The sequence below is a fragment of the Thamnophis elegans genome, chromosome Z (genome assembly GCF_009769535.1).
Source record: "Thamnophis elegans isolate rThaEle1 chromosome Z, rThaEle1.pri, whole genome shotgun sequence".
Classification (NCBI taxonomy): domain Eukaryota; kingdom Metazoa; phylum Chordata; class Lepidosauria; order Squamata; family Colubridae; genus Thamnophis; species Thamnophis elegans.
This window is the reverse complement of record NC_045558.1, coordinates 23330701-23357059: the sequence shown is the minus strand read 5'-3', so window position 1 is coordinate 23357059 and position 26359 is coordinate 23330701. Positions and strand designations below refer to the sequence as shown.

Here is a 26359-nt window from a genome sequence, read left to right as displayed (position 1 = left end):
AAGAAAAAAAATAGCATATGCTCAAGAATTGTAGCACTGGTGTGGTCCATCACATCTACTAGTTACCAAGCTATCATCAACAAAGTAGAACCATTCTAAGATCAGTTCCAACTTCAATATATTTGGGCAAAGTTAAATCTATACAGTCCAGTCCATATACTTGGAAGACCAAAAGTATCATAGGAGAATTCCCTCTACAAATGTCTATACATAAACGTATATTTAACAAAGCATCTATAAATTGGATTACTGACTAGCTGCAATCAAGAGGCAAAAGCAAAAAACAAAATTTGGAAAAAAAAAAACAATTCAAGAAACAAAAAAAACCTATTTTTCCATTACATGAATTATAATGAATTACATGAAATATAATTATGTCAATATATAGTGGCAATATGTAGAGAAGATTATTTTGCTATCCCACAAAATTATTTTGTCATCACTGCTTTTTGAATTTCACAGTTGCTGTTGTGATGAGCAATGTCATTATCTGGATAATAAGAACTTGTTTAATAAGTCTAAAGCTTTAGGGTACTGAATCTGGACTTTTGTGTGGGCAGAAATGAAAAACTGGAGCAACTGAAGAGGGAAAAGAGCATTACTGCCTGAGCAAAAACCAGACTTTTTTTCTCTTGAGGAAGAAGATGTTTTGCTTCTCATTCAAAAATCTTTCTTGGATGAGAAGCGAAATGTCTTCGTCTTCCTCAAACAGTCCAATTGTCTTTTGAAAAAGCACCTTTGAGACAACTATGACCTGGATGACTGAGAATCTCCACAGACATTCAGCCTTCTAGCAGTTAACCACAGACAAGAGCTTCAAGATGCCCATGATTTGTTTTCCCATTTTATAACAATGTAGGCAGCCTTTTCTAACCCAAGAGCCACACTAGAGGCACAAAATTTCATGGATTCCAGATAAATACCTTTGATTTAATTTAATTCAAATACAATGAATATGATCATTTCACTGTATTTAATAACCCCCCCCCCCCCATGTCTCAGTAAAATTACAGTTTGGCAATAACTTTTGTAAGGTTTCTATAGTCAAATGTAAAGCTTAGTGGTTGTGATGCAGCTCTTGGTCTTAGGTTGCACGCCCATTTTATAATCACATTAACTTTCCTCATATGATTTAATAATACTGTTTATTAAAGCAAACAAATAATATGCCCACAGGTGCTTCTTTGTCACAGCTGGCTTTCCTTAGAAATTAAAGAGTCAAAGACTAAAGCTTACCTATTGAAAATATTATTTCATTACCACTTATGTTTAAAACATGAACTAGTTATAACATCAGACAACACCCCTCAAAATCCATTTCCATTACTTATTAGAAAATAATTATCATTTTAACATCTGGCTTCAAAAATGTTTGTAGAACTATATTATCTTTACAAGATCTTTACTAAACTGCTGCAAAAGGAGTAAACATTATCAGACTGGAACTATAAACTCAGTCAAAAAACTAGAATGCTTTTGTCTATTAACTACATTTCCAAATGTCTTGTTATTAAAAATATGTCCTCCCAAAATAAATGTGTATGCGCTAAAAATGTTGCACTCCGATGTACATTTACTTGGGAAGAAGTCCCACTGAACTCAGGAGGACTTGATTCTGAGTAAACATTGTAGAGACTTGGGCTGAAAGTTTTAAATTTGCCAAAATCCACTTAAAATATGCAGTCCAGGAAATATAATCAGCTCCACAGGGGCACATCACTCTTTCAGCAAATCCAAGTGAGGAATGTACAGTGCAAAGTTAGTTTAGAAGTAGAGCCAGGGCTCATTTGATTGCTGGAGAACTCAGTACAGAAAGAAACTATTTGAGTTATTGCACAACCCTACCTTTAAACCAGCTTTAAAATGACAGAAATATATTCCAACTAGTAATGGAAATATTTGTTTACCAAAAGCATCTTTCCAGTATGGTAATGATTCTAGTCTATATCCTATTTGCTGTGCTCAATACAGCACGTAGAGAACCTGTCATATAACTTGCATATTAAGTAGACATAAATGCAATAACTATTTCAAGAATCATCCAGCCAGCACAGGCGATTTGTAATTGGACTAGATTCCAAAGTGACATCTAATTTATTGCTCAGCAACCAGGCAAAAGAAATTAAAAACAAGACTTCTATTTTTAAGAAGTTAAAATAGTGAAAATGTGCAAGTTTAAAGTCTTACATAGACCTGCCCGAATTCAGTAATAAATATGCAAGCTTTTACTATAGTCAAATTATTACTTAGTCTTCCGCCAGAAATGGATTAGAATTCACATAACATCAACTTTACTTGAACCGTGAAAAGTGAACCTATTTATTATCCTGATTGCATTGGAGAAATATAATGGAAAAGGCTAAGTTCAGAATATATCCAGGAGTTCTCCAGGAGTTCTCAAACTAGGAAGTGGGCAGAGGAATCATGGTACATATACCCAAAGCTACAATTATGATAGAATTCTCTTCTATTGGCCTGAACAGTGGAAAAGGAAGCAACTACTGTAGGTAAGGATGTTCTATAGCTGTTTAGAACAATTAGCAAGAACTGATTCAAAATATAAGAGAGACTGTATCAAAATACATAAATCCACATTTTATAAGTTACACAAAAATAGGCATGCTTTTTCTTCTCCTTAAAATTGGCTTTAAGAGTTTTATAGTTTATTTACTATGAAAAGGAAATAAATATAATTTTTTTATTTTAGGAAATTATGAAAGTTTACTGCATCTTTATTCTGAAATATAGATTAAAATATAATTATTAAAAATGGCATATTTTCTTGCTCAACTCTAAATCCAACAAAATCATGAGTACTGTAATTACAATTTATATATTGTTTTAGGGGATCATGGCAGAACTCATGATACATATGCCAATAGATATTGGAAATCTGATTCCAAGAAAATCTCATTTGAAAGAAAGGTGTAAAATAAAAAGGTCAAGAAGACTGATTTGTTAAGAGAGGAGCAAATATTTGTATAAATAGTCTTTGGGGTATGACCATTTGTTCAGTGATTGTTTAAAGCTACAATGGTGATCAACAAATGATGGTTTTAACCAATCCTTGGAGTTCCAGCTGTCCCAGCACCCCCACAATCATGATCTGGGTGCTTGACAATCCATTAATTTATTAATCCTTGCATCACCTTGTGATACAGTCACTGCCATTTACAGCTTTCCACAAAGTTAATGGGGAAGCTTGCAGAAAGATGTAGTCCTAAGTGTTAATTGATTGTCAAGCACCCAGATCATGATTGTGGGGGTGCTGGGACAGCTGGAACTTCAAGGTTTGGTTAAAACTATCATTTGTTGAGCACCTTTGTAGCTTGGAAAGCTTTCAGTAATGTGTAATATAGTATCTTTACATAACTAAACTGGAGCTCTATAATGAGGCACCTCAAAGGTTCAGGGTTGTGGGATTTCTAACCACATTTTGAAGTTTAAACCATTATCCAGCAGCTGTGGCTATCAATTCCCTGCCCCTTTCACCTTCTGGTAACCAAAACATCCAGTTCCCATTATATGCTACTGATAGCTTACAGTATATCTATAAAATGAATACAGTAAGAAGTAGTTTGACTTCATAGAACAATAGGGTTGAAAGGATTCTCAGATAATAACTGATAGATGAAAAGCCAGCTTCTGTTTAAAGATTTCCACTGAAGCAGACTGATCCTCCTGGCATCCATGCTGAAGCTATTTCTTTATAGTTTTAATCCATTCTCCTCTCCTCTGAGGTGGAGGGGGGGAAGTCTGGACCAGTGGTGGGTTCTTATTGTTTTGGACTGGTTCAGCTGCTGGAACCAGCAACTGCCACGCTCCCGAACCGGTTCCCTGGGTGGTGCCATAGGCACCGCCATCTTGTTTTTCACTTCTGCACATGTGCAGAACAATTTTAATTGCATTGTGCATGCGTGCACAGCATGCACACAAGCAAACCAGCAGGGGATAGGAGTCGGAGAGGCAGGGAGGGCAGCCCGCCAGCTTTCTTTCTCTGTGTCCACGGCAGCTCACCAGCAGAGGCGGGTCTTTTGCCCGCCTCTGCTGGCGGGCTGCCGCTTTCTTTTGCCCAGAGGTGGGCAGTTCAGGTGGGCTGGTGGGCTGGCGCTTTCTTTCTTTTGCCCAGAGGCTCAAGCAGGTGAAAAGTTGTCAGAGCTCAAGCAGGTGAAAGAAAGAAAATGCTTTAGACAGTGGGGTGTCAGGGGAGAGAATGCCTGAGCATTCTCTCCTCTCCCCCGACACCCCACTCTCTAAAGCGCTTTCTTTCGCCCACCTGTCAGAGCTCAGGTGGGCGAAAGAAAGAAAGTGATTGCCTCACCAGCCATAAACCTCACCGCACGTCACTGTAGCCAACCACCTACCAATCTTCAGTATTATGTCATAAGTTAACTGATGAGCATCTCTTTAATTCCCTCCCCAAAGTAAGTGGGTTACCATTTGGTCATGAACAAGATGATAAGTAAAAGAAGAGCCAGTTTAGTCTAATGGTTAAGGTAGCAATCCAAAAACTGGGAGACCATGGCTGGAGTCTGGAGTCCAGCCATAGGCATAAAAGTCAGTTGGATGACACTTTGGATCAGTCAGTCTCTCTCAGTTGAATCCACTTCATAGGGTTGTTGAGAAATAGAGGAGGAAGGAATATTAGATGTATTTATCACCTTGAGTTATTTATAAAAGCAATACAGACAGGAGTTTTATGGTACCTCACACAAAACTTTCCTCTAAACCGAAGCCATTAACAATCACTCTTTTGAATTTTGAATCTGTTCAATACAGTAAGGACTAGTTGATGTCTTATTTTTTTTAAAGGAATCTAACCAGAGAGATTTTGCCCAAATCCAGATCTATTATGTCTAATGCACTTTCAAAGATTTTCATTCTGATTTTTAAAACTGTAGGAGGTGGAAAAAAGATTCATTAAACTGAGAAATCAACCTATCCTTCTCCCCAATAGCTCTAAACATTCAACAGGTTATATTACGTAACAAATAAGTATTCGAGGAAATGTTTGGTGTAAGAAAATATGCATGAATCTGACAGAGTGTTTAAAATAATGAGTTGCTAGTTCTATGATCTAACAGATTAAAGTTCACTTCTTAAATAATTTAGTTTAATCAACCTGGAGCTGATGACAGTGATTCATCTCATTACTCTATGTTAGAGGTGAAAGGGCCTCTTGCTGTTTGACACAGTCTGGGTGAGGTCTTGATAAGCTAGGTGTGCCAACATTAACAATAGAGCCTGCATAGCTATTCATCCATAAAATATGTAAAAATCTGAATAGATTATGGCCTAGAATTTGCAGATATAACATCACCGAATTTTCCAAAAATGCTGACATACTTTGCAATACTGAAGATATGATATTACTGAGGGTAAAGGTAAATTGTGTTTTACTTGGACATTCAAAATCACTGAATTCTTCAAGAAAAATCATAGTCTCTGGGCAATATAGAGGGTAAAAATGTAAATTTATTTTTATACTCTGTTTTTGTTTGATCCAATTTAACTAGTATTGAGATGGCTTCCAAGTGCAATATTTGATATTTTAAAAGCAACCACATTTATAGCTAGTTCTTTACTTATTCCAAGTAAAAATGGATGTTGTTGCCTTTTAACTAGACCACATGTATATATTAGGCATAAAATACGATAGATTCACAAATCAAATATAGCAGCACTTTTAACTGTTAATTTCATATGTTGTTTGTTTTGTATCCCACCTTTATTATTTTTTACAAATAAATCAAGGTGGCAGACATATCCAGCACACCTTCTTCCTTCTATATCTCCCAAACAACAACCCTGTGAGATAGAACAAGGGGAGACAAAAAGATTGACCTAAAGTCAACAATTGCCAAGTTCTTGTTCTGTGAATAGTAAATTCACTGAAATTACATCAGCATAAAAACTAAAATATGCCATTTAACATGAAACCTACTTGATCTCTGAAATAATTAGCTCCATTCTGAACAAAATAAGCTTTTGATTAATAATCTAAATTATATACTTTTAAATGTCAATAACTCTTGTATTCAATATTCTTGAATAATATCTATAAAAGGGAAGGCCTCCCATGTTTTATTCAAGGTGCTTCAGGGAAACTAATTTATTTTATTATTATTTTATAACTGCTTTTATGTTGCTTTAACTGGCAAATCTAAGAAGTTAAAGCTAGTGTAGCTATAAGCCTGGTACCCGCAGCACCAAGTAGATGTGCAGGCCAGCGCTAACAGTCCAAAGGTGGCAATGGGCGAGATGGCACAGGAAGCACGGCTCCACCGATGGCTGCTTGCAAAGGGGCTCTGGCAGCCTAGAAGTCCAGAAGGGCAGCTGAGAGCAGCGCTCCCAGGAGCGCTACAAACAGCCCCCATGGGGCCAGCAGCAACAGTGGCAGCCATTTGGTGGCTAGGATGGGGCCCGCTGCAGCCGAGAAGTGTCCCAGCAGCACTGGGGTAAAAGGCAGGTTAGGTGAAAAGCACCCTGCCGACCAGGCACTGAAGTGCTGCTGGTGCCGCTGCAAAAAGAAATGCAGGGTAAGAAAAATAGTTTGTGAGACTACTTAAAAAAAAAAAAGTTCAGACCTGCCAACTTCTCACAAAAAAAAAAAAAAAATCTCCTGAAGTTGGAAGGTCTGAACTATTATGTTTACTGTACTCCCACAGACTACCAGTAGTTTTCTTGCCCTATAGGTGGCGGTGAAGAACGGAGCTGTAAAGCAGGTTAATGAAGAGATGTGGCTGCCCTGTGGGTGTGAGAGGGTGAGGGACCATCAGCCTACATGAGCATGCCGCCTCTTCTGCTGGCCACGCCCATCCCCTGGTGGTTATTTTTGGGGTAGGGCTTACATTAGGTCCAATCCAAAAAATCAGGCCAAGGCTTATTTTCAGGGTGAGTCTTATTTTCAGGAAAATGCAGTATAATTAAACCTTCAACAAATTATACAATAATCATACACAATAATAAGCATCATATGAAACTTACAGTCAGTTGTATCTTTTAATAATGCTCTTTAAATTCTATTTTTGTAATATTTTTATTACACTATAGAATATAAATAAAAGCCTTATATAGTAACGGTAATGATTAAAATGATATAGGCAGTCCTCGAGTTACTACCATAACTGGAACCATAATTTCTATTGTTAAGCAAAGTTTTGTTAAATGCCCTGTGCCTGATTTTATGACTTTTTTTGCCATGATTGTTAAGCAAATAACTAAAGTTAAGTGAATCATATGATCATTAAGTAAGACTGGCTTCCCCATGACTTTGCTCATTGGAAGCTGTCTGAGAAGATCACGTGATCTTGGGATGTTGCAATGATCATAATGCATGCTGGTTGCCAAGCACCCAAATTTTGATCATGTGCTTACAGGGATGCCACAATAATAATTGGGGATGCCACTGTGATCATAGTGAGGACTGGTTATAAGTCATTTTTCAGTGTAACTTTGAATGGTCACTAAATGAATGGTTATAAATCAAGGACTAGCTGTATTTAAAATTTCTATCAATGTAAAATATGATTTCTGATACGTAAATGGCAGAGCATTGCTTAAATTGTATAATTGATTCTGAATATAATATTGAGAAACTGAAAGGTATATTCCAGAGATAGATTCCTACTGGTTTGGCCGAATAGATAATAACTTGGCTGGACATGTGACCGTACCACCATCTTTATTTTCTGTTCTGCACATGCATTGAAAAAATGCATCCCCCCCCCTATTTTTTAATGGTGTGCGCATGCCAGACCCAGAGAGGTCCCAGAGATGGGCTGGGTTTTTTTGCAAAAACAGAGGCATTCTTGTCTTTCCCACTCTCCAGAAGCATGCTTCAGGCTTCAGCAGGGTTGGGGAAGGGAAAAATTCTCCTGTTTTTGCAAAAAAATGAACCATTTTTTGCAAAAGGAGGCATTTTTGCTTTCCCCAGCCCCTAGAAGCACTCTGCAGGCTTCAGCAGGACTGGGGAAAGGCAAAAATGCCTCTGTTTTTGCACAAAAATGGCCCATTTTATGCCCATTTTTCACAAAAATGGGGGCGCTTTTTTTCCTTCCACCAGCCCTGCTGAAGCCTGCAGGGTGTTCCTGGGGGCTGGGAAAGGCAAACACTTTTTCCCCCCTTACTGGGTAGTTTGAAAGTGCTTCCTTAGCTCTAGCAAGACTGGAGCCCACCCCCCATCAAAACTTTGTGCCACCGTTTCAGTTTGCATGGCTTGGTAAGGGGGTCATGTGACTGAGTGTGCATGAGTGATGTCAAGTTGGCCACGCCCACTCAGTCACTTGCCCCATCTAGCCATACCCACCGAACTGATAGTAAAAAATTTTGAAACCCACCCCTGGAATACTCAATTAGTTTATAAAATGAAAAAGGGGGGGGGGGCTGAATATTAAATATTTATTAGTGTTTAGCAGTTCTTTTTCACTTTCTTTTAATATAAATTACAATACAGTGGTATTAAGCTCAAAGATCCAAAAGCCAGGTTTCTTTACACCTTTCGGAATATTAACTTTGAGAATGCTATTCTTATTTCAAGTTCTACAGGATGGGAACTCTTAACAGAGAACATTGGAGTATAGTACCTAATTAGTACAAATGTAAACATAACAAGCATAAACCTAAGAACACCAAATAAATAACAAAATAAGGGGAAATAAATATTTCCCCCCCTCAAATCTCCACAGAAAAATCAGTAAGAAATATTAAACTTTAATCCGGATGAAGGTGAAATCTGATATGAAAAAAATTCTATAACAAGGACATCTCATTAGTAAAATAAACCAATAGAGAGTGAACTTTTTCGCAGCTATCCATTTCACCCTTAAGAGCTACGTAGTAGGGTAGTATTTGTTTAAGCACAGCTTTGGGAAAAATTGCTGTCTAAAAGAGATAGAAAATTTTTTACCAATCAAATATTGAAAAATCCAGTGCTGAAGCATAATTTTATTTCCAACACCTCATGATTATCAAAGTAATTTGAAGTACACAATAGTTATTTGATAATTGACTATAAGTCAATTAAAAGTCCAATTGGAAAAAATCAAAGGCTATATCTCAGATATTTCAGAGATGTATTGGCCAATATAATTATAATATTCAATGAATTAATCATTTGGTTTAGATCAGGTGTTCCAGTCTAGTACCCTTAAAGCTGACATTCTGGATGCAAGATCCAAGGGCTGCGTGACAGGATGACCTCCTGTTATTTGCCATAGCTGCTGTCCACTTAGCAGTTTGAAAGCATGCAAATGTGAGTAGATAAATAGGTACCATTTTGGTGGGAAGGTAACACCATTCCGTGCATCCTTGGCATATGCCACATGACCACGGAAATGTCTTCGGACAATGCTGGCTCTTCGGCTGTGAATCAGAGATGAGCATCGTCCCCTAGAATCGGACACAAATGGACAGGGGAAACCTTTATCTTTACCTTTCCCATATTATATATTTAACAGAACAATTATACTTGTACCTTTGGATAACTATACCTATTTATAATGCAATGCCTCTCCTGTTCCTATAATAAAAAAAATCATTAACACTTTGGTTAAATATGCACATAAGTGATATCTTCAATCACTAGCATTTTAAGCTGCTAGTAAGACATAAATCATGATGCTCCTTAATAAACTTCCACATTAACCTCCAACTGATGACATCATTATGAAAAGAGTAAATATAAAAAGAATCAGACTTTGGAGGAACACAGTAAAAAGACATATTTGTGAATAAGACCTTAGTTAGCAAACGTCAATGTATACATAAAGAGCACCAACAGTTTGGTATAATGCTTAAACGATGCCCTAAAAACCAGAAGGGCTTAAACCAATCAACCTAGCCTGGGTGTCAGCAACCCGCGGCTCCACAGCCACATGCAGCTCTTTCGTCCCCCTGCTGTGGCTCCCTGTTGGCTGAACCCATCAATGACTGGCCCCGCCCCTTGCTCTCCTCTCCTAGTCACTCCTCGCCTGGCCTGAGAAGGATTGACAGTAGTGGATGGAGACTTGCTTCATATTCCAGAGTGAGAGTGAAGAGCCCCTGTACTTGCTAGGTTTCGCGGGCACTTCTTCTGGTCCATGTGGGTGCTACTTGAATCTTGGTCACTTAGGAGATGCCCAACTTGCTCTCTGCCCCGAGACACTTGCTCAGCTTGGCTGCGGCCAATGCGGTTGCTCTCACTGCCTCCACAGCCTGCCTGCTGCTCTTGCAGAGCCTTGCACAGCAGAGTTAAATTTGGCATGCTTCACAATGGAGGAGATGGTGTTCCCTCCATTACAATGTGGAGCATCTGCTGCAGCTGGGCCAGGCCAGTGCCTTAGGGAAGAGAGTAAGTCGCACATCTTCCCAAACACCTGCAAGATCAGGTAGCACCAACATGGGCCAGAAGAAGCGCCCGTAAGACCTAGCAAGTACAGGGATGCTTCGCTCCTGCTCAGGAATATGGAGGGAGTCTCCATCCCCCACCGTCACACTTACCTTCTCAGGCCAGGCAAAGACTGACTGGGAGGGGAGAGCGAGGGGTGGGGCCAACTAGTGGTGGGTTCAGCCGACAGGGAGCCACAGCAGGGGGATGAAAACAGCTTCATTTATCTGGGAATCTGAAATGACTCTGATTTAAACCTTATGGTAAAAAGCACCCAAAGAAGAAAGAACAACAGCAGCAAAAACAAAATACCCACTCACCTGTTTTTGGAAATGATTCAAAAGGGAACACACACACACACACACACACCACACAAACACGAGAAGAGAGGGAGAGAGATGAGAGACACACACAGAGAGCGATGAGAGAGACAAAGAGACAGAGAATGATGAGAGAGAGAGAGATGGAGAGGGAGAAAGAGAGGGAGGGGGAGAGAGGGAGGGAGGTAGGGGGAGAGAGAGAGATCTGTTTCCCACAGAAAAGAAAACACCAGGAGCCACAAAACCTGCGTGGCTGGGGAGGGGCCATGTGACTGGGTGGGAGTGATGTTGAGTTGGCCTGCCCATCCAGATATTATGGCTCCCGGTATTTTCTTTTCTGTGGGAAATGGGTCCAAATAGCTCTGAGTGTTTAAGGTAGCAGACCCCTGATCTAGCCAGTCAACCTACCACATGGGGTTGCTATTGTGAAGAAAACAAGAGAGAGCAGTATTAGTTATACTTGCTGCCTTGATTTATACATAAAAGATGGGGAAAATATTGTTTATACAAACAATTTATTAATATTGTCGTAGACTTCAGATACAAGTATATCCTATGTATAGCAAGTCTGATTTACCATTATCCAGAAAGCTGTCAGTATTCGCAGTATACTTGCTAGAAATTCATCTAAAATGACATACCAATCCCATTTAGTGTTTAATATTCAAACTGAGGGGGCATGGTGGCCTAGTGGTTAAGATGCTAGGTTTGTAGACTGGAAGGTCAGCAGTTTGAGACGCAAGCACCACGGGGTGAGCTCCCGTTCTTGCTCTAGTTCCTGCCAACCTAGCAGTTTGAAAGCATGTAAAAGCAAGTATATTAAATAGGTACCATTTTGGTGGGATGGTAACAGGGTTCTGGGCACTTTGGCATATAGTCATGCCAGCCACATGACAACAGAAGTGCCTTCGGAAATGGAGATGAGACAGGAAATCTTTACATTATTATTGTTGTTGTTGTTGTTGTTGTTGTTTTTACTGTTATTATTCAAACAGAAAGCCAATTGTTAATCCTTGCCTCTGCAGATTTGCTGTTTCAGTATTAATTAAGCATCATTCAAAACAAACTTGAACTTTCTTCACATGTAAAATTATATCTGCACCTTGAGTGAAATGCACTACAAAAAGAAATGCTGTACTTCTGAAATTTATCAAAGTGATGAGCAAATTAAGGCAACTAAGGCTAAAGCTTAAAGTTTCAATACACATCAGAGAACTAGCCTTTTGCTGAAATTGAGTAGCATTTTAATTTATACAGAATTACTAAAACATGTGTTCACAGTGGCCTATGCAAGAAACCATAAGTAATGTCAAACTTGGGGGTGCATCATCATACAGATGGCACTATCACATATTTGTATTGCTATATATGATGCAAGAACATAAATTACAATGTTTGTGTGATTATTTAATGTGGTGTTTTTTTTCATCTGCCTCCTAGTGCTCTTGCTGTGTGGATAGGCATGCACACTCAGAATAGAAAGGCATCAGGAGCAGTTCAAAATGACAGATGGTTTGGCAACTTTTTTCAGTGAGTGCAAAATTAAAAAAAATCTAACTATGCTACTGAGAAACTAAAAAAAAATGTTAATTAACCCAAAATTGGCCTTTTAAGGACAAAATACTAAGTCATGAATTAACATAAATCCTACCATTCTGTCGTGTGCAGTCTCAAAGAAGAATATGAAATCTTTATTTCAATTTCCAAGTTATGCAGATTTTTTTGTTATGCCTGAACCTAATTCTCGTTAGTTTACAAGTCAATGCTAGTATATTCTCCCTGGAATCCCAAACAAAAGAACCTTCAATTTCCAAGATGCTGCCATTCAAACTGATCACAATGCCTGAAATGCCACTCAACACATGCTCAAATTGCAGTAAACAAGTTATCATTATAGATAAGAGAATCACAGAGTTGGAAGGTATCTTGGGAGATTTCATACCCTTCTCAAGCAGAAAACCCTATACCAAACTGAAAACTTTTCTTATATTTTATTTATAGTGGGCCATTCCAAGATCGTGAATATTTTCTTAGGGAACCTCACCTCACCCAATATATGTGAACCGTACTGCAGTACAGTTTCAATTTGTAAGAATACTTCTATATTTTCTGGATATAATTTGTCCACTCACATTTAGTCCATAATTATATTTGGTGAATATTCAAGAGTATCTATGATTTCTTTGAGTTAAACAGTAAGGAGTAATAGGTTGAATCCCATCAGTATATTATTTATGTAGGTAGTCTTCAATTTGTGGTTGATCGTTTAACAGCTGTTCAAAGTTACAGCAGCCCCCCCCCCTCCCCAAGAGCTACTCACAATCTGGTCCCAAAGTTCTGGCCACTATAGTGCCCCCATATTTGTTTTTATAACCAAATGCAGGATCACTGCAGCACCACCCACCTATCTTCCCACCCTCATGGGGTCCTTGAAAACATTTCCCTCCCTCATCAGCTCCCCGCTTGTGTTAGGCCTGATTCATTCCCCACTAGGCCTCACATACTTCTCTTCACTTACCTGTTGAAGAGATACTAAGTTTTCCATAGCACTGGAATGAGTTGCTTTGGCATAATTCCAGAATCATGCTGCACGGGCAAGGGACAAACTGCTCCTTTTTGCTGTGTTAACATGGCTTGCATTGTGCTACAGAAGCTTTTCAGCTTTCAGAAGCTTGCTGCAGCATGGAAAAACAAAAAGTTGTGGTTTGATGCTAATGCTTTTTTTTTTTTTTACTGCAACAAAGGGAGTCGGAAATCAATGTTTCTTCTTTTCTTTTCCCCAGTTTTTCCTCACCCTTTTCTCTCCCTTTCTCCCCCCACTATGTCTTTCCATTTACTTTTGTATTTTATTTTATAACCTAATAAAAATTTAAACTTTAGAAGTTTGCTGAAGCATTGTTCAGCCTAGTTAAGGTAGCAAAATGGAGCAATTTGTGTTACGGCGGCTATTTTTCCTTGCTCACAAGCAGGTGGGACAAAAGAGCAATTGCTTCCAGGTTGCTGCTGGACAACCAGGGACAAACTGCTGCATTTTTCTGCCTTAACCAGTTGTGCAAGCCTGCAGATGTTTTCTGTAGTGTTCAGAAGCTCTCTACAACGCAGTGCAACCTCATTAAGGTAGCAAAATGAATTCATTTGTCCCAAGGCTGCATGGGGTAATTCTGGAAATAGGGGTGCAATTTAGCCAGTGGAAGCATAGCAGCTGCTTCTCAAGTTGCCCCAAGCCACTGAGGGACAAAGCAGGCCGTTACTTTGCTAACACAGTCGGCACAGCCTTTTAAGGCCCAGAAGTTTCTGAAAGACTATGCAGATTGCATCAACAAAGTAGAATGAGTTATTTTGTCCCTCAGCACACAACATTATTCTGGAAGCAGCCGCCATTTTTCCAACAGTCGAACTGCATTCTGGTAGCTGTAAATATCACTGCCGCTTTGGAATTGTGCCGCATGGCCCTATGTTGAAACGAGCAACTCCAGGACTCTGGAAGGCCTCGGAGCCTTTCAAAAGGTAAGCCAGAAGGGAGTTAATTGGTCTGGTGGAAATCAGGCCTGAGGCTTGGGGAGATCCAGTGGGAGTGGGAAAAGGCCTGTGGGTGAAGTGGGCAGAAAGCAGAGCACAGGATGTCTTGAGTGAGAAGCCCAGGGACGACTGGTGCAAGCGGGTCTGGGCCTGGATCAGGTCTCCCTGCCCTTGAGACACTCCATGCTCCACTTAATGACTTGCACGTTCTTTTAACGATTCACTGGAAAGAGCAGGGATGGGGGAGTCATTAAATGAAACATTTCACTTAACACCAATCATAACATACACCCGTAATGGGCAGGCTCCGCTACAATTGTATCTTGAGAATTACCTGTATTACCCACTCCAAAACACCAGATCACCTCATGTAAATGTGGACGATCCCTGGAGATAAGATGAATCCCTGTGGGGCAGGGATGCTATATAATAGCTCTACAACACTATCTACATATAGTAGCCCCCACAATAGCATCTTCTGAATAAAGCCCAATGGGAAGAACCAATTCCATTATAAAATTGCATCTTAAGTCCCTAAAAATACTATTATTGATGGTTCTGAATTTTACTAGACTCCCTTTTTTCCATATATGATAGGCACCACATCCCCGATTTAAATCATTTCAAATATCTTTCAGTTATTTTGGAATCTATGAAACTATCACTTTTTAATTAACTTTTACAAAAACAGCTGAAACTGGCTTATAGTTAGATGTCCTGAATCAGGGAAGAAATTTTAAACTGAAATCTTCTAGTCTGCTGTGGAGGTCAAAGAAAAAGTTAGCCACCAATTTTTCCACCTAGCCTGTCCACATACTTGAGGTCAATAGGCTGAGAAAAAAAATCAAAGCAAGAGGACAAGTGGTGGTTGAAGTTAAGTTTCTATATTCTCCCCTAACACTGGAGTCCACGTTAAGGCAAATATAATTAATCCTGCCCACATAGATTGTTCTATATTCTATTCTCAAATATTTTGATGGACGTTATGTAACACATTAAAACTACACTGCATTATTCTATGTTGAGGGATCTGAAGCAGTAAAGTTGCTAAACAGTTTAGAACTGTTTACAGCTGTATTAAAAAATAACTGTGAAAGTGTTCAAAAAGTAACTTGCAAACAACCTTCACATTAACAAACTCCACAGGCCTGTAAGGCAAGCTGAAGTAAGATGATAAGCACAACCACAGTTTAACTTAGTGACAGCTTCACTTAATGAATGACTTGCCAGTAATTATGGTTACTAAACAAAATCTATTGTAATCACTTTCACTGTCCCTACTGCGGCACAATAAGAATTTAAGACTCTCCATAACATTTGCGCAGCATGCCTATTTATGAAATGATAAGGTAAAAGTAAACATTGATTTCAACATTCACTTTGTTTGACATGCCATCCTGAGGGTCTGAAATAAATATAACATTCCCTGCGAAGATGCCTCCTTGGATACGGAAGGCTTTTTTAGGAAAAGAAATGTTGACGAGGCCAAACTTGTGGACTTATGATCAAATAATACTTTTTAATTATGGTGAACTTACCCTCAAACCCAAAGAGGAGCAGAAATTAAAAGGACTTCTCTGCCATTGGCTTACATATTTACAATTGAATGAAAGATTTAAATTAAGTGAACATTCAAAATTAAAAAGGATTGAAAAAAGTGGTTTATGATGGTTTTCACACTTATGATGGTTGCAGCATCCCCATGGCCATATAATCAAAATTCAGATGTTTGGCAACTGACTCACATGTCAATTGCAATATCCTGGATTCATGTGATCACCTTATGTGACCTTCTGACAAGCAAAGTCAATGGGGAAGCTGGATTCACTTGACAAATTGTATCACTAACTTAAAAGCTGCAGTGATGCATTTAACAACTGTGGCAAGAAAGGTCATAAAATGGGGCAAAGTTCGTTTAACAAATGTTTCACTTAACAACATTGTTGGGCTCAATTGTGGTTGTAAGTTGAAACTATTTGTATTATATGGTAATGATGAACATATTATTGCTAAGGTTTATAAATTGTTATTGAAATTGAATTTGGAGAATGAATATGTATGATTCAAAGGGAAAAGAATTTTGGACATAATTTAATGGTTGAACAATGGGAAACGTGTAAAGAAAGGATTCAAAATTCACATTAAATTATAATTTAAAATTTTTCTACTGTTGGTATGCAACACTAGATAAATTGTCAAAAATGCACAAAGCACCTTCAAATGAATGTTGGGAATATAAATGTAAAGAAGGACATTTTTATCATTTATAGTGTACTTGTGCTAAAGCAAAGAAATATTGGAATAGGATTCACATCTAGATTATTAAAGTGAATACAAAGTAAAACCAGAGACTTTTCTTTTAGGCTTAATGGACAAAGATCTTGAAAAAAAAGATTGGAACTTTAATGTTACATATGCTGATAACAGCAAGAATGTTCTATGCACAAAAGTGGAATGATATGTTAATTCCCACGATGGATGATTGGCTGCAAAGAGTTAGTAGAAATAACTAAATTGACTGGTCTAATTAAAGAAAAGGATACAATTAATTTTCTTTCTATTTGGAAATTGCTTCTGGATTTTGTGCTTGAGGTAGAAAAAAATTATTTTTTGATTTTGGATTGGCTATTATAGAAATAGTATACCACATTTTTGGGAGTATAACCCTAACTCTAACCCAAAGACTGTGGAAATGTTGGTGCATCTTATACATCAAATACAGCCACTTTTGGCCTCTCAAAGCCCACCCCTGCATCCCATTTTTGCGAAAATGGGCCGTTTTTAACAAAAATTGAGGCATTTTTGCCTTCCTCCAGCCCCCAGCAACACTCTGCAGGCTTCAGCAGGGCCGAGGGAAGGCAAAAATGTCCCCATTTTTGTGAAAAACAGGTGAAAAACAAGCTGTTTTTTGCAAAAATGGAGGCATTTTTGCCTGCTCCCTGCAGCACTCTGCAGACTTCAACAGGACTGAGGGAAGGTAAAAACGCCTCAGTTTTTGTGGAAAATGGTCTGTTTTTCCGTCCATTTTTCACAAAAACAGGGGCATTTTTGCCTTTCCTCAGCCCTGCTGAAACCTGCAGAGTGCTCCTGGGGGCCGGGGAGGACCAAACCTTTTTTTCTTACTTACCTCTTTGAAATCTTGGTGTGTCTTATAGACCTGTGCGTCTTATAGTCTGAAAAATACAGTATATTATTTTGTAAAAGGAAAAACTTGAAGCTGTATGTTCTTACATTATTGTACTTCCCTCCAAAAAAGTTGGAAGTCAATGCATTTTCTTTTCCCTTGTACCCTATACTTTTTTCTCTTCTCTTTTTCTTCCCTTACTTTCCTATTATTTTTATTTTTCTTTATTTTTCTTTGTGAATCAGTTTGTGCAAGGATGCTTCTTCCCCACTCCCTCCAAGCCCCTTTATGTTCCAGAGAGCAGCCAGACAAAGACAGCATGACACACAAATATTATGGGAAAATCCTTAAGCACATTAACAAAATTATCTGGTTCCATTAAACACCACTTTAACCAGTACCTGCACTGTTTTATACCAACACTGTTACACTGTTCTAAAAATTGACCTAGGAAACTGGGTAACAATGACAACAGTCACACAGGGATCTACCATCTTAAGATGTTAGATATAGCATCTTAATATATTGTATATAAGTGTGTGTGTGTGTGTGTGTGTGTGAGTATGTGTATGTGTGTGTGTCTTTGTACTAATACCATAGCTCTCAGAGAGGGCTCTCATCTTTATGGTGAACTTGCCCAGTCAGGAGCAGCTGAGGACAAGAAATCCTGACTGCTCCTGACTGGGCAAAATTACCAAAAAGACCACCTTAGCTTGCTCAAAAAGAGATGTTATACAGCATCTCTACACCCAGATGGTACCTTTTCTGGACACCCCAAAATAGCATCATCCATCCAAAACTGGCAAACTGTCAGATGTCACATCTGTTTAAAAATATGAATTCTGTACAGATCAGAGTAAGTCCACCTCTCAAATTTTCATTCCTAATTTACCTATACCATGGATTAACTGGTTCCACCACAAAACCGCGATGCCCTTATCTGCGCCGACATAAGTGCGGAGGGAAATCCGCGGCGTCCGAAGCGCTAAGAAAAACACGACCCTACCGCTCTGACAACAGCGCGGCGACAGAAGGGCGTTCTACATGCTTCGTTCTTTGCCTCCAAAGGTAGCCCTCCTCCTCTACCTGACAGCGGCAGTGGGCACGGGGCAAAGCGGGCTGCCCAACAGCAGCAGCCCGCGGAAAGGGTCCAGCTCAGCCATGGGGGGCAGCAGGAAGCCCGCGGGGGGGCCGAGCGGGGCTGCCGGCGGTGGAGGAGGATGCGGCAGCGGCGGCGGCTGAGGCTCTCTCGGGGCCAGCGAAGCGGGCTTGCCCGGCGGAGGCAGGCCGCCCTCTTCTTCCTCAACACCGACGCCGCCCGCCCTGCCTATTCCTGTGGGGGAGGCACCGGTGGCGGAGGAGGATGCGGCAGTGGCAGCGGCTGAGGCTCTCCCGGGGCCGGCGAAGCGGGCTTGCCCGGTGGCGGCGGCCGCCTGTCCAAGGAGATGTTGTTGAGGAAGAAAAGGGCGGCCTGCCTCCGCTGGGCAAGCCAGCTTCGCCGGCCCCGGGAGAGCCTAAGCCGCCGTTGCTGCGTCCAACTCCGCCGCCGGCGTCCCCACTCGGCCCCCCCGCAGGCTTCCTGCTGCCCCCTGCGGCTGAGCTGGACCCTTCCCACGGGCTGCTGCTGCTGGGCAGCCCGCTTTGCCCCGTGTCCGCTGCCGCTGTCAGCTGGAGGAGGAGGGCTACCTTTGGAGGCAAAGAACAAAGCCCTTCTGTCGCCACGCTGTTGTCGCGGCGGTGATGACCCACGGTGATGACGTCGCGGTTTTAGCGACGCAGTTTAATCACCGCTATTTTGCGTAGCGTGGTTTTGTCGTGCCACGGGATTAACCTGGAGAGAACACAAAGGATTAACTCCATCCTATCATCTCACTCAGACAGGTCTTCAGGGTACATGTCACATTCATGCTTCATTTGGAAATAAATCCAGGATATAAGTTGGTTAACCAATAGTTGACCCGGGAACAAAGAATAAGGTTTTTAACCTTTTATCATTTTGACTTTTTTCAAGTTGCAGCTTAAATAAATAATTGGGACCAGCCTTGGTGAGGCTTTAGAAATACAAACTCACTCGAACGATTTTTTAATACTCACAAATTAGAAACAACCATGTTCAAGCTCATGTCCTCTGTATTCCCTATATTTCTCTATTAATAAGATTGCAATCTATTTATGAACATGTACCTTACTAAATCCAGAGAGAGAGCAAATTCCGAGTAAATACACATATGATCAATTTGAAAATCTTTAGCCGTGTGTATATGTTTGAGTATGTATGTTATACAGATATAAATCATTCACATACACACAAACACACACACGAATCTATATTAGAGTACAATATTGAAATGAAAAAGAATTAACACATAATTCCTCATACTGTAAGATGCATTCAACACTTGAATAAAAGACCCCATAGCAAGGTTCGAGGTTCGAGGTTCATTTTATTTATATGCCGCCCTATTCCCAGCGGGACTCAGGGCGGCGCACAAACCCAAGGAGGGGGGAGGGAAAAACACAAAAACTACAAAAAGTACAGGGCATTTAAAACAACCAACAGCCACACAATTTGAGAGGGGAAGGGAACTCATCGATCCCAGGCCTGCCGACACAGCCAGGTTTTAACGGCTTTTCGGAAGGCCTGGAGAGAAGTGAGGGTCCAAATCTCTGCGGGGAGCTCGTTCCAAAGGGCCGGAGCCGCCACAGAGAAGGCCCTCCCCTGGGTAGTGGCCAGATGACATTGGCTAGTAGACGGAACCCAGAGGAGGGCTAATCTGTGTGATCTAATGCAGTGTTTTTCAACCACTGTGCCGCGGCACACTAGTGTGCCGTGACATAGTGTAAGGTGTGCCGTGGGAAAAACACTTTATATATAGTCAATATAGGCACAGAGTTAAATTTTTTTAACATTTTCTAATGGTGGTGTGCCTCGTGATTTTTTTTCATGAAAAAAGTGTGCCTTTGCACAAAAAGGTTGAAAAACACTGATCTAATGGGTCTTTGGGAGGTAATTGGCAGCAAGGAAAGATTGAAGGCAAAGGAGGTCCAAAAGAAGAACATCATGGCTTCAAAATCTAAGAGACTGGTTTAGACAAAACTCAAAAGCACTTTTTTGTGTGGCTGTTGATAAAAATAGAATCGCTAACATGATTGCCAACGTCCAATGACGGATATGGCACAAGAAGAAGATAGCAATCCCTAAAGACATTCATAAATCATTCATTTGAAGCAACAATTCCTACAACAAAGGCAAAACTCCATGAATACAATTTGATTTTATTGTATCATTAATTTCTTAACAAATTGATAATAGATATTATTTCAAAAGTGCTATTATTTTGTTCAGGTGGACTACAATTCCTTTCTTAAAACTTATTCTCATCATATGCATCTTATTGCCTGCAATAATTACTATGGGATTGTGTTTGAAGGCAAGAATCACATATATAATAGTAAGCCATGAAGTTTAAACTTTATGACAGTTACATTCATAAATAAAATATTGTTGATCCATAATGTTTTAAGAAGCTGCCACACATTGAGCAGACTACATTATAGGACCATAATATTTGCATAACAATACTCAAATACATACATCTATATGCATCAATACTCAGAAGTACTTTTGTTCTATATATTTGATACATATAGATGTATGTGTATGTACACTACTTCTTTTGATATTGTGAACAGATGCCAAAAATTTTTTAAAAAAATTAAAATTAAAAACTACATAAGGGACAAAATCAATATTAGGAAATATTAGACAGTCCTATTAATATTTTGCAATATAAATGAGCAATTTATATTAAACTAAAGGTTTATAATACAAAGTAAAGGCATGATTAAATTCTCATTTCATTTTAAGTTGGTTATGGCCAGTACAGTTATTTCTATTAGAAAACAGTTTATAATCAGCTTTTAAATATGTATGTAGCAACTGTTATCATTTTCAATATGTGGGAAAATGATAATATTTTCTTTTGGATCTTTCAAATCTGTTTTTTTTTTCTGTACAAACAAATCTCTAAACGAAAATATGTCTTTGTACAGTGAAAAGCAAACATATTTGCTACCTGTTCATATTCAACAAGTGACTCCAAGGAATAAAAGCAGCAAAACCATAGTGCCCTATTTGTTGAAACGTATCATTATCATCAAAATAAAACCAGTTCAAGTATTATACTGCCTAATTATCAACTTATTGTTCATCAATAGAACAATTGCATGGTCTGAGAAGACCCCGTTTTCCTTTCTCTAGCTGGAACTACTTATGATTCAGTATTCACTTCTAAAGGAGAAAACAAAACCAGAACCACAGTTAGTATCAATGAAAGAAAACAAAATTAAAACATATTATTTCAAATTATGCATTGGGTGTCTACTTCATAATTACTCTATCAGTATAAAGTTGCTAAAGTTAATTCATTCAAAATGCATTCCAAAAGCTCTATTTGTCATTTATGTTCATATATATCACCAAAACCATATATTCAAACATTATGTAAATTTTTTAGAACTATCTGCACAGATCATTTCAGTTATTGTGGATGTCAATTATAGTTTTCTTCAGCTGTGCCTCAATTAAAATTTATAGTATATTCTAGTAAAAAAAAGTTACATTCCATCTCAAAGAGATTCCATTTTTAACTTTAGGTACAGAACGTGATTTCCTGAACCAAATATGGGACATATTTTTTTTTAAAAAAGATGGTTATTTTTATCAAATACATCACGAGAAATATGATTATGGATTTTTAAAAAATATTTTCCTTATTCTGAACAAATATTAAAAATAACGCTGCAAGATACAGATCTAATAAAGTTCGGTGGAAAGGTGTACCACTCTGTCAGTGCTTGGGCACATCAGTAGGGATTATTATTGTTAATAAAACAAACAATATATCAAGATAGAATATATTCATCTCTGTCCCCCAAATAAAATATAAGGACTGGCATTCAGTTCCAAAAAGGACCCCAAAAAAGCATTCCATTAATTTCCATTAAACTTGAAGTTGCCTTTTAAAAAACAGAAGCTAGTTCCATTAATTGGTATCACTTTGCTTATTTTGTATGCCGCAACTGCAAGGGATTAATTATGGTTTACCATACTAATGATAGATAGATTGTATAAATAGTGCCTGGTCCGCAACTTCTACTTAGTGGAAGAGTTATTGAGAAATAAAATCTAAGTCAAGCAGCCCTTTTCTCTCTCATTTCCTAATAATATTTTCGGACATAAATAGCATGGGGCTGGAGAATTAAGAATCTAATCCATTACCCCTTTGTAAAAAAAAAAGAGGGGGGGAGTAAAAGCATTTGAAAGGCTAAGCCTTAAATATAAACAATGACAGTTCCCCGTAATAATTTTCTATGTAGCACTTACCCAGCCCAGGTATTATAGTGAAAGCAACTCTTTTTAAGAATGAGCTTACAATCTCATAACACCGTTTGGCACTTTTACATTAAAGCACAAGGTAAACCAAGGACAAAACATTAGAAGGTGTTTTAAAGCTACCTTCCTAAACTAACTCGATATTTAAAAAGTGAAAATTACATTTCTCAAGAAGACATTCACAATAAATCAGCTCCACAGGCTTCCCTAATACACTAAAATAAATGCACACAATTCATAATCAAAGCTCAAAGCTTTACATGTGGGAGATAAAACGTTCAGGCACCATATGCTTTCACACTCCGCATCCACAGAGACACCACACAATATTCTGGCATGCCAATCCAAAACACACTCCGGTGGCATTTCTAAGTAAAAAAAAAAAAAGAATCACTTGTGATACTTACGGCTGGCAAACATCTAATATTTCTATGTGCCACTAACAGGGATCCTGGGATCCAGGGTTGGAATCGTTGGCTTTCTAAGGACAAGCCTGCTAATTGGAAAGTGGCAATTCCACGGTTTTGCCCAAGAGAAATACACACCTTTTTCAATGTGAGATCCATGGACCAGCATCCCCAGCAGCAGAGCCGGGATGGTGGGTGGGAGAGAGAGCCCCGGGAAGCTGCTTGGAGCAGGCTCTCGTGAAAAAGAAGGGAAGGAAATATGTGTGTACTGTACACACACAGAGGCACCAGAGGGAGGGAAAAACAGAACAGTGTCATTCAAGGGCTTCACGAGAGAGAGTGAGGGGGGGGGGAGAGAGAAAAACCCCGGGGAAGACTGCACCGCCCCCTCTCTCCCTCCTATCAGATCAATGGGACAAAGAGAAAGGGGGGGGGAGAGGCAGAGAAAGGAAAGTCTGGGGGCTGCCTTTTCTAAAAGGGTTTCCCAGAGAAGGCGGGCGAAGGGCTGGAATCAGCCAGAGCTCCCTCCCTTTATCAACAAGGGGAGGTCCCGCTGTGGCATCCCCCCCCCCCCGCAAGCCCCAAAGGAGTAAACGGGGAGAGGCGACCGAGGAAAAAAGTAGAGCCGATCTCTCGCCCCGGGGCCTCCGCGTCCTGTCAGGACCAGGAACCCATCCAGCCTTCCGAAAGCAGGGAGGAAAGTGGAGCGGAGCCGCCTCGGCTAGAAACTTTTTCCCTTTTCCTTTTTCCCGCCCCTTTTCGCCGTCTTTCTCCCTCCCCGCCTCATTCGAGGGTCGGGCGGCCGAGAGCAGCAACACACGCCGCTCCAACGACTCCGGGACGGGGAGGCAGGAAGCAGGCAGGCCCGCAGGGATGGGGCGGCCATTAAAGCCGCTCCAATCCGAGCCTTTCCCCGCGCGCGGCGGCTGCAACCGAACCGCCCCCGCCGTGGCTTCCCACATAAACACCGTGGTGGCGCTCGCCTCAACCTTTGCCCGCCGCCCCACAGCTGGGATCGGGTTCAGACTCCCCCCCACCCCAGACCGTCCCGCCGCCCGCCTTGCCTGCCTGCCCGCCCGGCGTCTTACCTGGCTGCATTTCTCGGGAACTTCGGGTGATCTTTTTCCCCAGAGTGGCCCCACTGCCCAACGGCTCGCCATTATTTCAGACTCCGGTTACAATGGAAGAAGGGGGAGGGAAAAAAAAATCAACATGGGGTGTTTGTCTGTGTGTATGGGGATGGGTGGGTTTGTAGCGCGGCAAAAAACAGGCTCCCGAGGGAGGAAATGGGGCGGTAGGCAAAAGGAAAACACGGCTGTCCACATGCACCAAGGAAAAGGGGTGCAGCCACTCCCACCTGGAAGAAAAAAAGAGGGACAGCGCTCAAGCTGCAAAAAAGACCCGTCTCTGCCTTTTGGGGAAAAAGAGCAAAAGGGAAAAAATGTTTTTTAAAAGAGCGCTGTCCAGCACGCAAATTCTAAGCAAGCCTCGCCTTCACAATGGGGTCCGGGAGGAAAGGGATCCTTGTCCAAAAAGCCCTGCAAGGAAAAATAAAGGGGAGCGCAGAGAAAGAGCCTACTGGACTTTCTCAACCGGTCGCCCCGGCGAGAAGAAAAAGGGAAAGAAAAAGAAATGGGAAGGGGATGTGTCAGTGGCCCGGGCAAAAGCCGCCGCTGCCGCCGCCGCCGCCTGCTCCCGCTGCCGCCCGTCCCTTGTTAGGCTAATTGCATTGGCTCGTCATCTTCCTCTTCCTCCTCCTTTGCAAAGCCCGAGCGCAGGGACGAGAGGGCGGAGAGGAGCAGAGGCGCTTGCCGCTGCCTCCTTCGGGCGCGCACGCACGCATACACCCGTGTCTGAAACATTGAGAAAAGTGGGGAGGAGGACACCCATATATACGAGTTGTCCAAGGACAGGGAAATAAATCAAGATTCCCGCCCCCTCCCCGTGACCGACATTTCCTTCTCAAGCGACGGAGGAGCGCAAGGTCCGGGCCAGGTTGGCGAGGGGACCGGATGCTCCTTTGGAGAAGCTCAGGAATTCGAAAACTTTTCTGCCCGATCCTGCCAGGCATGTGACACGGAAGTCTTGCCTACTGCATACGCTTTTGGCACACACTTTGAACCGGCCCAGGCCGATTGCAACCTGAAGCGGGGAGAGGGGTGGGGGGGAGCCATCGATCAGGGAAGGCTTCGCTCGCCTCCTTGAGTCCAATCAGGGGTCCAAATTGCCCTTCTCAGGTATGCTACCCAGCGCGCAGCTCTGAGTCTTGCCGCCTTTCTACAAATGAGGGTTGCTTTTCGATGAGTCGTTCACCGCCGGTTAGCTTCAAAGTTTGAATCCCTTCCCGGGGAAAAATAGTGTAAATACCTCCACTCTTTCCAGCTGTGCAACACCTTGGCAAAACTGCCTAACACCTCGCCTGACTACATTTTCCAAACGGAAGTCACCTCTCCCTGCCCGAGGGAGTCCTAACTCTGTTTTTAAATTCTATAAACGTGCCTCACAGCGAGTAAGCCTAAGGCTGCCAGGAAAGGGCACTTGTTTTTAACACGGAGGAAAAAGACAGGGATCAAAACTTCTTAATAAAGAAGAAATAAGCTACTGGTTTTATTTTACTTTTTTTAAAAAGTAAACAAAGCATTGCCCTGCTGCCCTAGGCAATTTGCAGGAATGCCAGCTGCACCCAGGTCTGCTCTAGCTGTCAGCCACGCAATAGGTGCTTTATGTGCTGCTGAAAGAGGGAAGTAGGGAGACAATATAAAATATATATATTTAAAAATATAAACCTATTTCCAACATAAAGCAACAATTTCTCTTCTGGGAGGAGAAAGACAGAAAACTGCAAGGCAAATTATATGCCCATCTATTGTTTGCCGGACACTACACACATTTTCAGCTAATCTGTTTGACAGAGCAAGACAAACCAGGTGAATTTATGTAACTCCCCCCACCACCATTAAAAATCTAGCCAAGAGCGCTCCAGCTTAACAATTCAGAAAGCAACACCACATCCTCCCAATTATTTTTCAGAGTTCCTGTGTCCTAAGCTAAGAAAAGAGCAGAACTGGATAACTCCTCAAACCAAAGTTGATTAAAAATATGTAAAAACAAACTTCTATGAAAACCATGCCTAATTCAGTATTTTATTTTCCACCTTCCTCTAATTCTTACATATATTCAAAAGCACTCACAATGGGTGATAATTGTTCATCTAAATATACTGTATTT

General features: G+C 40.7%; 1 protein-coding gene across 1 annotated transcript in view; it reads right to left on the bottom strand.

Annotated features, from left to right (window-relative positions):
* ARHGAP21 (Rho GTPase activating protein 21) overlaps positions 1-25171 on the bottom strand; it is a 93500-nt gene extending 68329 nt beyond the window's left edge. The window contains 2 exon segments of the mRNA XM_032235418.1: positions 9274-9390; positions 24220-25171. Of these exon segments, the coding sequence (XP_032091309.1) occupies positions 9274-9390; positions 24220-24291 (189 nt within the window). The 5' untranslated portion in view covers positions 24292-25171.
* Positions 25172-26359: the final 1188 nt, after the last annotated feature.